Source organism: Oryx dammah, unplaced genomic scaffold (genome assembly GCF_014754425.2).
Source record: "Oryx dammah isolate SB20612 unplaced genomic scaffold, SCBI_Odam_1.1 HiC_scaffold_5, whole genome shotgun sequence".
NCBI classification, from domain to species: domain Eukaryota; kingdom Metazoa; phylum Chordata; class Mammalia; order Artiodactyla; family Bovidae; genus Oryx; species Oryx dammah.
The window spans coordinates 99,968,619-99,985,684 of record NW_024070189.1 but is presented as its reverse complement, the minus strand read 5'-3'; the positions used below and the strand labels follow the sequence as shown (position 1 = coordinate 99,985,684).

Sequence of the window (17,066 nt, the reverse complement as noted above, 5' to 3'; positions counted from 1 at the left end):
TGGGAGGGGGGTTCAGGATAGGGAACTCATGTACACCCGTGGCGGATTCATGTCAATGTATGGCAAAACCAATAGAGTATTGTAAAGTAAAAAATAAAAAATAAAGAGCAAAAAAAAGAAAGAAAGAAAGCATCACTATGAACAAAGCTAGTGGAGGTGACAGCATTCCAATTGAGCTATTTCAAATCCTGAAAGATGATGCTTTGAAAGTGCTGCACTCAATATACCAACAATTTTGGAAAACTCAGCAGTGGCCACAAGACTGGAAAAGGTCAGTTTTCATTCCAATCCTAAAGAAAGGCAATGCCAAAGAATGCTCAAACTACCGCACTATTGCACTCATCTCACACACTAGTAAAGTAATGCTCAAAATTCTCCAAGCCAGACTTCAGCAATACATGAACCGTGAACTTCCACATGTTCAAGCTGGTTTTAGAAAAGGCAGAGGAACCAGAGATCAAATTGCCAACATCCGCTAGGTCATGGAAAAAGCAAGAGAGTTCCAGAAAAACATCTATTTCTGCTTTATTGACTATGCCAAAGCCTTTGACTGTGTGCATCACAAGAAACTGTGGAAAATTCTGAAAGAGATGGGAATACCAGACTACCTGACCTGCTTCTTGAGAAACCTATATGCAGGTCAGGAAGCAACAGTTAGAACTGGACATGGAACAACAGACTGGTTCCAAATAGGAAAAGGAGGATGTCAAGGCTGTATATTGTCACTCTGCTTATTTAACTTATATGCAGAGTACATCATGAGAAACACTGGGCTAGAGGAAGCACAAGGTGGAATCAAGATTGCTGGGAGAAATATCAATAACCTGAGATATGCAGGTGACACCACCCTTATAGCAGAAAGTGAAGAGGAACTAAAAAGCCTCTTGATGAAAGTGAAAGAGGAGAGTGAAAAAATTGGTTGAAAGCTCAACATTCAGAAAATGAAGACCATGGCATCTGGTCCCATCACTTCATGGCAAATAGACGAGGAAACAGTGGAAACAGTGTCAGACTTTATCACTGCAGATGGTGACTGCAGCCATGAAATTAAAAGACGCTTACTTCTTGGAAGGAAAGTTATGACCAACCTAGATAGCATATTCAAAAGCAGAGACATTACTTTGCTGACTAGGGTCCGTCTAGTCAAGGCTATGGTTTTTCCTGTGGTCATGTATAGATGTGAGAGTTGGACTGTGAAGAAAGCTGAGTGCCGAAGAATTGATGCTTTTGAACTGTGGTGTTGGAGAAGACTCTTGAGAGGCCCTTGGACTGCAAGGAGATCCAACCAGCCCATTCTAAAGGAGATCAGTCCTGGGTGTTCTTTGGAACAAATGATGCTAAAGCTGAAACTCCAGTACTTTGGCCACCTCATGTGAAGAGTTGACTCATTGGAAAAGACTCGGATGCTGGGAATGATTGGGGGCAGGAGGAAAAGGGGACGACAGAGGATGAGATGGCTGGATGGCATCACCGACTCGATGGACATGAGTCTGAGCAAGCTGCGGGAGCTGGTGATGGACAGGGAGGCCTAGTGTGCTGCGATTCATAGGGTCGCAAAGAGTCAGACACGACTGAGCGACTGAACTGAACTTCAGGGCAACCTGGAGCCTGAGCAGTGTATACTGGGAGGGCACACACACCGTGAGCAGGGGGAAACCCAGTGTGGCTCAGACACTGCAAGAATACCCCACACATGCCAATGATATTTGTTTGCAGTGTTCCTCCCTCCCAACAGCACAACTGAACAACTGAATAAGTGACCACCTTCGCCCCCTTGTGTCAGGGTGGAAATTAGACACTGAAGAGTCTTGCAAACAGAAGAAGCCAAAATAAACAGAGGGAACCGCTTTGGAAGTGACAGGTGCAACAGATTAAAACACTGTAGTTAGCACCAACTACATTGGAAGGGGCCTACAGATGTTGAGAAGTATAAGCAGGAACAAAGAACTATCTGAAACTGAACTGACCCTACACTGCCCAACTCCAGAGAAATTCCTAGGTATATTTTTACTATTATCATTTTTTATTTTTTTATTTTTAAATCCTCTATTACTCCTTTAATTTTCATTTTTATAACCTACTATTACCTTGCAAAAAAAGACCCTATTTTTAAAGCAAACTTCAGCATTGAAACATGTATAATATCATGTAAGAATCGAATTGCCAGTCTATGTCCGATGCAGGATACAGCACTCTTGGGGCTGGTACACAGGGATGACCCAGAGAGATGTTGTGGGGAGGGGGGTGGGAGGGGGGTTCATGTTTGGGAACGCATGTACACCCGTGGTGGATTCATGTCAATCTATGGCAAACCAATACAGAATTGTAAAGTAAAATTAAAAAAACTAAAGCAAACTTCATGTATATTTTTTATAATCTTTGCGATTTTGTTTTGTTTGTTTTTTTAATATTGTATTTTTGACAGTCTAACCTCTCTAGATTTTTAAACTTTGTTTTTTGATATTTGTTATCAATTTTGTACCTTTAAGAACCCAATCTTCAGTACCCATTTTTACTTAAGAGTGTGATTACTGGCTGGATTGCCCTCTCCCCCTTTTGACATTTCTTTCATTCCCCTAGGTCACCTCTATCTCCTCCCTCCCCCTTCTCTTCTCTACCCAACTCTGTGAATCTCTTTGGGTATTCCGTGCTGTGGAGAACACTTAGGGAACTGGTTACTGGCAAGATTTATCTCTCTCCTTTTGACCCCTCTCTTCTCCTCCTGATCATCTCTATATTCTTCCTCCTTCTTCTCTTCTCTATGTATCTCCGTGAACCTCTCTGGCTGTTCCAGGCTGTGGAGAGCACATAGAGATTTGATTACTGGCTAGATTGCTCTCTCCCCACTTTTGATTCCCCCTCTTCTCCTCCTGGTCACCTCTATCTCCCTCCTCCCTCTTCTCTTCTCCATGTAACCCAGCAAACCTTTCTAAGTGTCCCTCATTGTGCAGAATCTTTTCTCCATTAACCTAAATGTTTTATCATCAGTGCTGTATGGATGAAGTCTTGAGGCTACTAAAAGAATAAGACTGAAACCAGACGGAGGCTTAAATCCAAAACCTGAGAACACCAGAGAACTCCTGACTCCGGGGAACATTAATCAACAAGAGCTCATCCCAAAGCCTCCATACCTACACTGAAACCAAGCTCCACCCAAGAGCAAACAAGTTCCAGAGCAAGACATACCACTCTAATTCTCCAGCAAAGCAGGAATATAACCCTGAGCTTTAATATACAGGCTGCCCAAAGTCACACCAAACCCATAGACATCTCAAAACTCACTATTGGACACTTCATTGCACTCCATAGACAAGAAATCCAGCTCCACCAACCAGAACACCAACACAAGCTTCCCTAACCAGGCAATTTGACAAGCTACTCATCCAACCCCACCCACAGGGAGGAACCTCCACAATAAAGAGGAACCACAAACTGCCAGAATACAGAAAGGCCACCCCAAACACAGCAATACAAACAAGATGGAAAGGCAGAGAAATAGTCAGCAGGTAAAGGAACATGATAAATGCCCACCAAACCAAACAAAAGAGGAGTTGGTAGGGAGTCTACCTGAAAAAGAATTCAGAATAATGATAGCAAAAATGATCCAAAATCTTGAAAACAAAATGGAGTTACAGATAAATAGCCTAGAGACAAGGATTGAGAAGATGCAAGAAATGTTTAACAAGGACCTAGAAGAAATAAAAAGAGTCAATATATAATGAATAATGCAATAAATGAGATCAAAAACACTCTGGAGGGAACCAACAGTAGAATAACTGAGGCAGAAAATAGGATAAGTGAGGTAGAAGACAGAATGGTGGAAATAAATGAAGCAGAGAGGAAAAGAGAAAGGAGAATGAAAAGAAAGGAGAACAACCTCAGAGACCTCTGGGACAATGTCAAACACCCCGACCTTCGAATCAAGGAGTCCCAGGAGACAAAAAGAAAGGCCATGAGAAAATACTTGAGGAGATAATAGTTGAAAACTTCCCTAAAATGGAGAAGGAAATAGTTACAGGATAAACCCAAGGCAAAACACCCCAAGACACATATTAATCAAATTCACAAAGATCAAACACAAAGCAGCAAGGGAAAAACAACAAATAACACACAAGGAGATTCCCATAAGGATAACAGCTGATCTTTCAATAGAAACTCTTCAGGCCAGAAGGGATTGGCAGGACATACTTAAAGTGATGAAAGAGGAAAAACCCACAACCCAGATTACTGTACCCAGCAAGGATCTCATTCAAATATGAAGGAGAAATCAAAAGCTTTACAGACAAGCAAAAGCTGAGGAAATTCAGCACCACCAAACCAGCCCTTCAACAAATGCTAAAGGATCTTCTCTAGACAGGAAACACAGAAAAGGTGTATAAACTCAAACCCAAAATGACAAAGTAAATGGCAATGGGATAATACTTATCAATAATTACCTTAAATGTAAATGGGTTGAATGCCCCAACCAAAAGACAAAGACTGGCTGAATGGATACAAAAACAAGACCCCTATATATATATTGTCTACAAGAGACCCACCTCGAAACAAGGGACACATACAGACTGAAAGTGAAGGACTGGAAAAAGATATTCCATGCAAATAGAGACGAAAAGAAAGCAGGAGTAGCAATACTCATATCAGATAAAATAGACTTTGAAATAAAGGCTGTGAAAACAGACAAAGAAGAACACTACATAATGATCACAGGATCAATCCAAGAAAAAGATATAACAATTATAAATATATATGCACCCAACATAGGAGCATCACAATATGTAAGGCAAATGCTAACAAGTATGAAAGGGGAAATTAACAGTAGCACAATAAAAGTGGGAGACTTTAATACCCCACTCACACCTATGGAGAGATTAACTAAACAGAAAATTAGCAGGGAAACACAAACTGTAAATGATACAATAGACCAGTTAGAACTAATTGATCTCTATAGGACATTTCACCCCAAAACAATAAATTTCACCTTTTTCTCAAGTGCACATGGAACCTTCTCCAGGATAGATCACATCCTGGGCCATATATCTAGCCTTGATAAATTCAAAAAACTTAAAATCATTCCAAGCATCTTTTCTAATCACAATGCAGTAAGATTAGAAGTCAATTACAGGGAAAAAAAAACTATTAAAAATTCCAACATATGGAAGCTAAACAACACGCTCCTGTATAACCAACAAATCACAGAAGAAATCAAAAAAGAAGTCAAAATATGCATAGAACGAATGAAAATGAAACCACAACAACCCAAAACCTATGGGACATTGTCAAAGCATGCTAAGGGGAAGGTTCATAGCAATACAGGCTTATCTCAAGAAACAAGAAAAAAGTCAAATAAATAACCTAACTCTACACCTAAAGCAACTAGAAAAGGAAGAAATGAAGAACCTCAGGGCTAGTAGATGGAAAGAAATCTTTAAAATTAAGGCAGAAATAAATGCAAAAGAAACAAAAGAGATTATAGCAAAAATCAACAAAGCTAAAAGCTGGTTCTTTGAGAAGATAAATAAAATTGACAAACCATTAGCCAGACTCATCAAGAAACAAGGGAGAAGAATCAAATCAACAAAATTAGAAATGAAAATGGAGAAATCACAACAGTCAACACAGAAATACAAAGGATCATAAGAGACTACTATCAGCAACTATATGCCAATAAAATGGACAATTTGGAAGAAGTGGACAAATTCTTAGAAAAGCATAAGTTTCCAAAGCTAAACCAGGAAGAAATAGAAAATCTTAGCAGACCCATCACAAGCATGGAAATCGAAACTGTAATCAGAAATCTTCCAGCAAACAAAAGCCCAGGACCAGACGGCTTCACAGCTGAATTCTACCAAAAATTTAGAGAAGAGCTAACACCTATCCTCCTCAAACTCTTCCAGAAAATTACAGAGGAAGGTAAGCTGACAAACTCACTCTATGAGGCCATCATCATCTTAATACCAAAACCAGACAAATATGCCACAAAAAAGAAAACTATAAGCCAATATCACTGATGAACATAGATGCAAATGTCCTTAACAAAATCTTAGCAAACAAAATCCAACAACATATGAAGAAGATCATACATCATGACCAAGTGTTCTTTATCCCAGGCAGGCAAGGATTCTTTAATATCTGCAAATCAATTAATGTAATACACCACTTTAACAAATTGAAAGATAAAAAACCATATGATTATCTCAATAGATGCAGAGAAAACCTTTGACAAAATTCAACATCCATTTATGATAAAAACCATCTAGAAAGCAGGAATAGAAGGAACATACCTCAACATAATAAAAGCTATATATGAGAAACCCTCAGCAAACATTATTCTCAAGGGTGAAAAATTGAAAGCATTTCCCTTAAAGTCAGGAACACCACAAGGGTGCCCACTCTCACCACTACTATTCAACATAGTTTTGGAAGTTTTAGCCCCAGCAATCAGAGAAGAAAAAGAAATAAAAGGAATCCAGATTGGAAAAGAAGAAGTAAAACTTTCACTGTTTGCAGATGACATGATCCTCTATATAGAAAACCTAAAGACTCCACCAGAAAATTACTAGAACTAATCAATGAATATAGTAAAGTTTCAGGATATAAAATTAACACAGAGAAATCCCTTGCATTCCTATACAGTACAATGAGAAAACAGAAAGAGAAATTAAGGAAACAATTCCATTCACCATTGCAATGAAAAGAATAACATACTTAGGAATAAATCTACCTAAGGAAACAAAAGACCTATATATAGAAAACTATAAAACACTGATGAAAGAAATCAAAGAGGACACAAATATAACAGAGGACAAAGAGGACAGAAATATAACATGTTCATGTGGACTGTAGCCCACCAGGCTCCTCCATCCATGGAATTTTCCAGGCAAGAATACTGGAGTGGGTTGCCATTTCCTTCTCCAGGGGATCTTCCCGACCCAGGGATCTAACTCAGATCTCCCACATTGCAGGCAGACGCTTTAACCTCTGAGCCACCAGGGAAGCCCATGAAGAATTAGTATAGTGAAAATTGATTACGCTACTCAAAGCAATCTAGAGATTCAGTGCAACTCCTATCAAGCTACCAACAGTATTTTTCACAGAACTAGAACAAATAATTCCACAATTTGTATGGAAATACAAAAAACCTCGAATAGCCAAAGCAATCTTGAGAAAGAAGAATGGACCTGGAGGAATCAACCTGCCTGACTTCAGGCTATACTACAAAGCTGCAGTCATTAAGACAGTATGGTACTGGCACAAAGACAGAAATATAGATCAATTGACCAAAATAGAAAGCCCAGAGATAAATCCACACACCTTATCTTTAACAAAGGAGGCAAGAATGTACAATGGATTAACGACAATCTCTTTAACAAGTGGTGCTGGAAAAACTGGTCAACCACTTGTAAAAGAACTAGAACACTTTCTAACACCATACACCAAAGTAAATTCAAAATGGATTAAAGATCTAGACATAAGACCAGAGACTATAAAACTACTAGAGGAAAACATAGGCAAAACACTCTCTGACATAAATCACAACAGGATCCTCTATGACCCACCTCACAGAATATTGGAAATAAAAGCAAAAATAAACAAATGGGGCATCAGTTCAGTTCAGTTCAGTCGCTCAATCATGTCTGACTCTTTGCGACCCTATGAATTACATCACGCCACGCCTCCCTGTCCATCACCAACTCCTGGAGTTCACTCAAACTCACATCCATCAACTCGGCAATGCCATCCAGCCATCTCATCCTCTGTCGTCCCCTTCTCCTCCTGCTCCCAATCCCTCCCAGCATCAGAGTCTTTTCCAATGAGTCAACTCTTCGCCTGAGGTGGCCAAAGTACTGGAGTTTCAGCTTTAGCATCATTTGTTCCAAAGAACACCCAGGACTGATCTCCTTTAGAATGGACTGGTTGGATCTCCTTGCAGTCCAAGGGCCTCTCAAGAGTCTTCCCCAACACCACAGTTCAAAAGCATCAATTCTTCGGCACTCAGCCTTCTTCACAGTCCAACTCTCACATCCATACATGACCACAGGAGAAACCATAGCCTTGACTAGATGGACCTTTGTTGGCAAAGTAATGTCTCTGCTTTTCCATATGCTATCTAGTTTGGTCATAACTTTTCTTCCAAGGAGTAAGTGTCTTTTAATTTCATGGCTGCAGTCACCATCTGCAGTGATTTTGGAGCCCAGAAAAATAAAGTCTGACACTGTTTCCACTGTTTCCCCATCTATTTGCCATGAAGTGATGGGACCGGATGCCATGATCTTCGTTTTCTGAATGTTGAGCTTTCAGCCAACTTTTTCACTCTCCTCTTTTACTTTCATCAAGAGGCACTTTAGTTCTTTGATTTCTTCTGTAAGAGTGGTGTCATCTGCATATCTGAGGTTATTGATATTTCTCCCAGAAATCTTGATTCCAGCTTGTGCTTCATCCAGCCCAGCATTTCTCATGATGTACTCTGCATAGAAGTTAAATAAGCAGGGTGACAATATACAGCCTTGACGTACTCCTTTTCCTATTTGGAACCAGTCTGTTGTTCTATGTCCAGTTCTAACTGTTGCTTCCTGACCTAATTAAACTTAAAAGCTTTTGCACAATGAAGGAAACTAAGCATGCTGAAAAGACAGCCTTCAACCTATTATGGGAGAAAATAATAGCAAACGAAGCAACTAACAAAAGAATTAATCTCAAAAATATACAAACAACTCCTACAGCTCAATTCCAGAAAAATAAATGACCCAATCAAAAACTGGGTCAAAGAACTGAACAGGCATTTCTCCAAAGAAGACATACAGATGGCTAACAAACACATGAAAAAAAATGCTCAACATCACTCATTATCAGAGAAATGCAAATCAAAACCACAATGAGGTACCATCTCACACCGGTCAGAACGGCTGCTATCAAAACGTCTACAAAAAAACACCTGTACACCCATGGCGGATTCATGTTGATGTGTGGCAAAACCAACACAATATTGTAAAGTAAAATAATAATAATAAATTTTTAAAAAGAAATTTAAAAAAAGGTCTACAAACAATAAAGGCTGGAGAGGGTGTGGAGAAGAGAACCCTCTTACACTATTGGTGGGAATGCAAACTAGTGCAGCCACTATGGAGAACAGTGTGGAGATTCCTTAAAAAAAAAACTGGAAATAGAACTGCCATGCTGCTGCTAAGTCACTTCAGTCGTGTCCGACTCTGTGTGACCCCATAGATGGCAGCCCATCAAGCTCCCCTGTCCCTGGGATTCTCCAGGCAAGGACACTGGAGTGGGTTGCCATTTCCTTCTCCAATGCAGGAAAGTGAAAAGGGAAAGTGAAGTCGCTCAGTCATGTCTGACTCTTAGCAACCCCATGGACTGCAGCCTACCAGGCTCCTCTGTCCATGGGATTTTCCAGGCAAGAGTACTGGAGTGGGGTGCCATTGCCTTCTCCATATGACCTAGCAATCCCACTGCTGAGCATACACACCAAGGAAACTAGAATTGAAAGAGACACATGTACCCCAATGTTCATCGCAGCACTGTTTTTTACAGCGAGGCATGGAAGCAACCTAGATGTCCATCAGCAGACGAATGGATAAGAAAGCTGTGGTACATATTCACAATGGAGTATTATTCAGCCATTAAAAAGAATACATTTGAATCAGTTCTAATGAGGTGGATGAAACTGGAGCCTATTATACAGAGTGAAGTAAGTCAGAATGAAAAACACCAATACAGTATACTAATGAATATATATGGAATTTAGAAAGATGGTAACAATGACCCTATATGCAAGACAGCAGAGACACAGATGTATAGAACAGACTTTTGGACTCTGTGGGAGAAGGTGAGGGTGGGATAATTTGAGAGAATAGCATTGAAACATGTATATTATAATATGTGAAACAGATCACCAGTCCAGGTTCGATGCATGAGACAAGGTGCTCAGGGCTGGTGCACTGCGATGACCCTGTGGGATTGGATGGGGAGGGAGGTGGGAGGGGGGTTCAGGATGGGGAAGACATGTATACGCATGGCTGATTCATGTCAATGTATGGCAAAACCTACTACAATATTGTAAAGTAATTAGCCTCCAATTAAATAAATTTTTTAAAAAAGAAAAATCCCTGGAATAGACTATTACATGGGAATCAGAGAAAAGAACAAAAAAGAGAAATGAGAGTCTTTTCAGGAAAAATGCAACTTCAGGCAGAAAAGTCAGAGAGGGGAAAAAGGGTTCATATACTGAGTATATATTGGGTGGCATCTGTTCTACACATATTGTCAAAGTACTCCAAATAGCACTGTGGGGGAGAGATTTCCCATCCCATCCCCAATTTATAGAGGAGAAAAATTGTATTCATAAAAGGAAACTGATTATATTAAAGTGACCTAGCAAGTTAGTAGGGACATTAATGTGGATGCTCAGATCTTTCTGCCCCAAAGGCCTATAAACTTTCACCTGCTATTCAGACTAGGTATCAGACCCTGCCTCTGGGCTCTGCTCCTATTCCCACTGAGCAATAATTATAGAATCAACAAAAAAGATCTTTCCCAGCTCCCACCTGGAGAGCAGAGACAGTGGGAAGGGTTCAGGAGCACACCATGAGGACTTGCACTCACCATTCAATCTCTTTAGGCTCGCGGTCCCTCAGGAGCTCTTGTACCTCCTGCCGGCAGCGCTCTTGCCATTCAGGGTGCTTTGCCAGGTTGTACAGGATCCAGGAGAGGCCACTGGCTGTGGTGTCATGGCCTGAGGGGCAGCCAGATAGGCTTGGGTCTCTGGGATACTTCAGCACCAAAGGGTGAACCATGCCAAGCCACCCTTCCCTACCTCCCCGCAAAGAAGATGGAAAGGATAGGCAAGATGGAGTGATCCAACACCCGCCAACCCTGGGATGAAGAGACCCCTGCCCATTCTCTAGTCCCACACCGGGACCCTCACCCTCAAACATGAAGGTGTCAGCTTCAGCTCGGATATCTTCGTCTGACAATCCCTTCCCATCTTCATCCTGAACAGAAAGCAAGATCCTCAGAGTCACACCAGCTCTGAGAACACTTGAGCCTAACCTGAGATTAGCCCTGAAGCTCCATTATCCAAGCAGGATCCTTCCCTCTTCATCTCCATAGCCCACTCCACTCCAAGGGACTCCTCCTTGGTCTCCTGCCTTCTGTTTACTCCTTCCAGGCAGCCTTCTACACAGTCACATCTGAAACTTCTCTCTGACCTGCCCCTCCCTTCCTCAAGCATCCTCTATGACTCCCTAGCACTCTCTGGATCAAGTCCAAGTTCTTTAATCAGACCTTTGAAACCAAGATCCAGTCTACCCCTTGAATTGAGATCCCAGATAAGCCCACCTTGCGGCTTTCTGGGTGCTTAGCAGTAAAGAATCTGCCTGCAGTGCAGGAGCTACAGGAGACATGGGTTGATTTCTGGGGTGGGAAGATCCCCTGGAGGAGGGCATGGCAACCCACTCCAGTATTCTTGCCTGGAGAATCCCATGGACAGAACCTGGTGGGCTACAGTCGATAGGGTCACAAAGAGCTGTACACAACTGAAGCGATTTGGCATGCACACACGCACACAAGAAGCTTACCTTGGCCAGCAGGAGCACATCGATGAAGTCCAAAGTCTTGGCCTTAGTCTTGGTTTTGAGGAATTCTTGGGAACCCTGACTGATTAGAGTACGACGCCTCTTCTGGATGATGGCATCTGTGAAGTCGTGCACCAGGCGGCAGGCCCTGTAGAAGCGCTGCCCATCGGGGGTGAGGTAGTACAGGAAGTCCATGTGCAGGAAGATCTTCTCAATTCGTTTCGTCACCAGGGCACTGAGCTCCAAGATGGCAGCAATATATTCGCTGGGTTTCCTATAGGGTCAGACCAGAGAAAGCCTTAAGAAGCAGTACGTGGGACTTCCCTGGTGGTCTTCCCTTCCATGGTTAGGGCTCTATGCTTCCACTGCAGGGGGGCACAAATTCCCCTGGTTGGAGAAGCTACATGGCATGGCCAATAAAAAAAGGAGTACTGTATATCTGTGGGCCATCTCTTCTTAGAAACTGATTCCTAATAGGAAGTCTTGGGAACCCCGATGGGAGATATCAATAGCTGTGCACTTCTGGATTTCAGATGTTTTAAGCTATTGCCTCCCTTCATGATCTCATACTGCAAGAGCACTTCTGGTCAGTTACCCAGGACCACATCCCATTCAATCACATTTCTCTCTCTGACCCCCATCTCTGTGAGCTCCCTCATGTCCTAGACAACAGGGCAGAGCATGGGAATCACCCTCATCTCTCCTCTCTCCCACACAATATCTGGGCCTGCCAATATCTTTCTCAGTTTCCCCCAAATCTTCCCCATTTTCTCCACCAAGCTCAAACTTCCTCCCCTCTGTGGTCTCCTCACATCATGTGTCTACACAACAATCAGTCTTCTCTCCAGTCATATGTCCAAGCTCAACTTTGACCAAGATCCTCATGTACCCAAACATCTTCCATGGCTCCCAGGAAACCTCAGGATGAAGTTCATATCCTCTTTGTCTGGCTTCAGAATGTCCTGAAGATAGAACTCTGCCCATTCCTCCAACCTCAAGATGTCTCTCCCCAGCTACACACACAGGTTCTGCTCATCCTGGCCTCATGGCCTTTATCAAACAGTTCTGCCTACCTGCAAGAATCGCTCCTTCTCTTTCCCTTCCCTGTCCTTCAGTGTCCAGCTCTGACCTACCTCCTCCAAGAAGATCCCTTCTGTTTACCTTGGTCAGTCCTCCCTGACCCATCTACGCCCATGGATCTATGCCTCATGTTCCCCAGGCCCTGGGCTGAGACTCACTCTTGGCAATTGCTGTCATAACTGAAGACGCATTTCTGCAGACTGTCCAGGGTCATGAGGCTGACGTGTTCAAACATGTCCAGACGAGTGTTGCCCTCCAAGGCCAGGCGTTGCCACTTGGCCTGGACATAAAGAGAGCAAGGTTAGGGCTGGGACTTCCCACTCAAGTCCCTGCCCAATCCCAACCACCTGGCTGAATTCCCTGAGACCCAGCCTTCTGGTCCTGTGCTCCAAACACCCATCCCCAGGGAAGACCAGGCTTGAGTGAGAGTGGAGTCCCCTACTATCAAGACATGAAGACCCTACAGCTGGAAGTCAGGAGACCTGGGCTCAAGGTCCAGCTCTGCCTCTTCTGTTCTGTGTGTCCTGGGTTAACCCATTGCTTTCCATTTGGCTTTTCCACTATCCAATTTTTAGTAGCAGTTAGGATGGCCTGTTCAAACTGCCTTGCAATTACACTCATTTCACATGCTAGCAAGTTTATGCTCAAAATTCTTCAAGCTAGGTTCCAACAGTGTATGAACCAAGAACTTCCAGAAGTACAAGCTGGATTTAGAAAAGGCAAAGGAACCAGAGGTCAAACTGCCAACATTTGTTGGATCATAGAGAAAGCAAAAGGATTCCAGAAAAATATCTAATTCTGCTCCATTGACTACACAAAAGCCTTTGACCAGGTGGATCATGACAAACTGGAAAACTCTTAAAGAGATGGGAATGCCAGACTACCTTACCTGATGCTTGAAAAACCTATATGCAGGTCAAGAAGCAATAGAACTGGACATAAAATAATGGACTGGTTCAAAATTGGGAAAGGAGTACAACAAGGCTGCATAGTGTCACACTGTTTATTTAATTTATATACAGAGTACATTATGCTAAATACCAGGCTGGATGAATCACAAGCTGGAATGAAGATTGACAGGAGAAATATCAACAACCTCAGATATGCAGAAGATACCACTCTAATGGCAGAAAGCAAAGAGGAATTAAAGAGCCTCTTGATGAAGGTGAAAGAGGAGAGTGAAAAGCAGTCTTAAAACTCAACATTCAAAAAACTAAGATCATGACATTCAGTCCCATCACTTCATGGCAAATAGATGAGAAAAAGGTCAAAACAGTGACAAATTTTATTTTCCTGGACACCAAAATCATTGTGGATGGTGACTGCAGTGGTGAAATTAAAAGACACTTGCTCCTTGGAAGAAAAGCTATGACAAACCTAGACAGTGTGTCAAAAAGCAGAGACATCACTTTGCTGACAAAAGTCTGTATAGTCAGAGCTGTGTTTTTTCCTGTCAATTCAGTTCAGTTGCTGAGTCGTGTCTGACTCTTTGTGACCCCATGAACCACAGCACCCTAGGCCTCCCTGTCCATCACCAACTCCCGGAGTTTACCCAAACTCACGTCCATTGAGTCGGTGATGCCATCCAACCATCTCATCCTCTGTCATCCCCTTCTCCTCCTGCCTTCAATCTTTCCCAACATCAGGGTCTTTTCAAATGAATCAGCTCTTTGCATCAGGTGGCCAAAATATTGGAGTTTCAGCTTCAATATCAGTCCTTCCAATGAATGAACACCAAGGACTGATTTCCTTTAGGATGGACTGATTGGATCTCCTTGCAGTCTAAGGGCCTCTCAAGAGTCTTCTCCAACACCACAGTTCAAAAGCATCAATTCTTCTGTACTCAGCTTTCTTTATAGTCCAACTCTCACATCCATACATGACCACAGGAAAAACCATAGCCTTGACTAGACAGATCTTAGTCGGCAAAGTAATGTCTCTGCTTTTCAATATACTATCTAGCTTGGTCATAACTTTCCTTCCAAGGAGTAGGCATCTTTTAATTTCATGATTGCAGTCACCATCTGCAGTGGTTTTGGAGCCCAAAAAAATAAAGTCTGACACTGTTTCCACTGTTTCCCCATCTATTTCCCATGAACTGATGGAACCGGATGCCATGGTCTTCATTTTCTGAATGTTGAGCTTTAAGCCAATTTTTTCACTCTCCTCTTTCACTTTCATCAAGAGGCTCTTTAGTTCTTCTTCACTTTCTGCCATAAGGGTGGTCACCTGCATATCTGAGATTATTGATATTGCTCCTGGCAGTCTTGATTCCAGCTTGTGCTTCTTCCAGCCCAGCGTTTCTGATGATGTACTCTGCATAGAAGTTAAATAAGCAGGGTGACAATATACAGCCTTGACGTACTCTTTTTCCTATTTGGAACCAGTCTGTTGTTCCATGTCCAGTTCTAACTGTTGCTTCCTGACGTGCATATAGGTTTCTCAAGTAGTCATGTACAAATTTGAGAATTGGACCATAAAGAAGTCTGAGGGCCGAAAAACTGATGCTTTCAAATTGTGGTGCTGGAGAAGACTCTTAAGAGTCCCTTAGACTGCAAGGAGATCAAATTCATCAATCTTAAAGGAAATCAACCTGAATATTTATTGGAAGGACTGATGCTGAAGCTGAAGCTCCAATACTTTGGCCACCTGATATGAAGAGCTGACTCACTGGAAAAGACCCTGATGCTGGGAAAGACTGAGGGCAAGAGGAGAAGGGGTTGACAGAGGATAAGATGGTAGCAAGGCCTCACTGACTCAATGGACATGAGTTTGAGCAAACCCCAGGAGATAGTAAAGGATAGGACAGCCTGCTATGCTGCAACCCATGAGGTTGCAAAGAGTCAGACCCAACTTTAGCAACTAAACAACAGCAAAGATGACCGGTATTGGTGTTGCACAAACCAAGTTAGAATACCTGCCTCACTCCGCATAGCTCACTTACTAATGAGCTATCTTGGGCAATCTCCCTAACCTCTCTAACCTTCCATTTCATTATCCTTAAAGTGGCAATTATGATCATCTCTACCTCACAGGATTGTGAAAATAAATTAGACAACACATGCCATGGACCTGGCTCACTGTTCCATTTCCTTCTCCAGGAGATCTTCCTGACCCAAGAATTGAACCCACGCCTCCCTATTGCAGGCGGACTGTTTACCCCCTGAGCCACCAAGGAAGGCCCTTCTGATATACAATAAGTGTTAAATAACTTTTTAAACTATCATCATCATCTTCATCACTATCATAGTGAAAGACAACTGCAAACGGGTCCCCATTTCTTCATCCTTCCCTTTACTTTCACTCTTTGCAATGAGATTTCACAGCTGTTTCATTAGGAGGTGCAACCTCTTTCTCCACCTGTTGAATCTGGACTGAGCTGGGACTTGCTTCAGTTAATAGGAGGTGGTGTGCTAGTTTCCAAACTAGGTTTTAAGACATACTGCATGTTTCTGCTCATTCTCTTGGATCCCAGCCTCCACCATGCAGTCAAGCTCAGGTGATGAGAGCTACCAGAAGATGAGAGACAAATGCAGGAATCCATTGTCCCACCAAGGCTATCTTAAACCAGCTGACAGCTAGCCAAGCTCTGAATACATGCCAAAGCTAAATCCAGAACAGCAGAGCTGTCTGCATAACCCACCCATGACCACAAATGCATGCATGATTCCAACCAGGATGAGAAGAATGACTCAACTGATGTATCATCTCATGAACAATAATAAATACTAATTCTTTCTTTCAAGTCCACGAGTTTTAAGGTGGTATGTAATGCAGAATGAACTACTATGCAATGTTCATCATTTCTGTCCTGAATTTACAGAGCTTCGTGAAGCAGACTAGCAACTAAAATTTTCTGAGTACCTAATGTGTGCCAGGAACCTGATTCCATTACGTCATCTTGACCACCCTTTTATTGCTATTGTTCAGTCACTAAGTCGTGTCTGACTCTTTGCAACCCCATGGACTGCAGCACACCAGGATTCCCTGTCCTTCACTACCTCCTGGAGTTTGCTCAAATTCATGTCCATTGACTCAGTGATGCTATCTAACCATCTCATCCTCTGCCACCTTCATCTCCTTTTGCCTTCAATCTTTCCCAGCATCACGATCTTTAAAAAGGGGTACCTCAAGCGGTAAAGAATCTGCTTGCAATGCAAGAGACGCTGGTTCGATTCCTGGATTGGGAAGATCCCTTGGAGAAAGGATAGGCTACCCACTCCAGTATTCTTGGGCTTCCCTAGTGGCTCAGCTGGCAAAGAATCTGCCTTCAATGTGGGAGACCTGGGTTCGATCCCTGGGTTGGGAAGATCCCTTGGAGAAGGGAAAAGCTACCCACTTCAGAATTCTGACCTGGAGAATTCCATGGACTGTATAGTCCATGGCGTCACAAAAAGTAGG

General features: G+C 42.4%; 1 protein-coding gene across 4 annotated transcripts in view; it reads right to left on the bottom strand.

Moving 5' to 3' along the window:
* LOC120864163 (cytochrome P450 4F6-like) overlaps positions 1-17,066 on the bottom strand; it is a 41,973-nt gene that overhangs the window by 15,470 nt on the left and 9,437 nt on the right. For all 4 annotated transcript variants that reach the window (XM_040241008.1, XM_040241011.1, XM_040241009.1 and 1 more), the window contains 4 exons: positions 12,824-12,945; positions 11,589-11,859; positions 10,937-11,003; positions 10,615-10,744 (listed from right to left, as the gene is read on the bottom strand). In XM_040241008.1, coding sequence (XP_040096942.1) covers positions 10,615-10,744; positions 10,937-11,003; positions 11,589-11,859; positions 12,824-12,945 — 590 coding nt within the window. The remainder of the gene's footprint in view (positions 1-10,614; positions 10,745-10,936; positions 11,004-11,588; positions 11,860-12,823; positions 12,946-17,066) is intronic.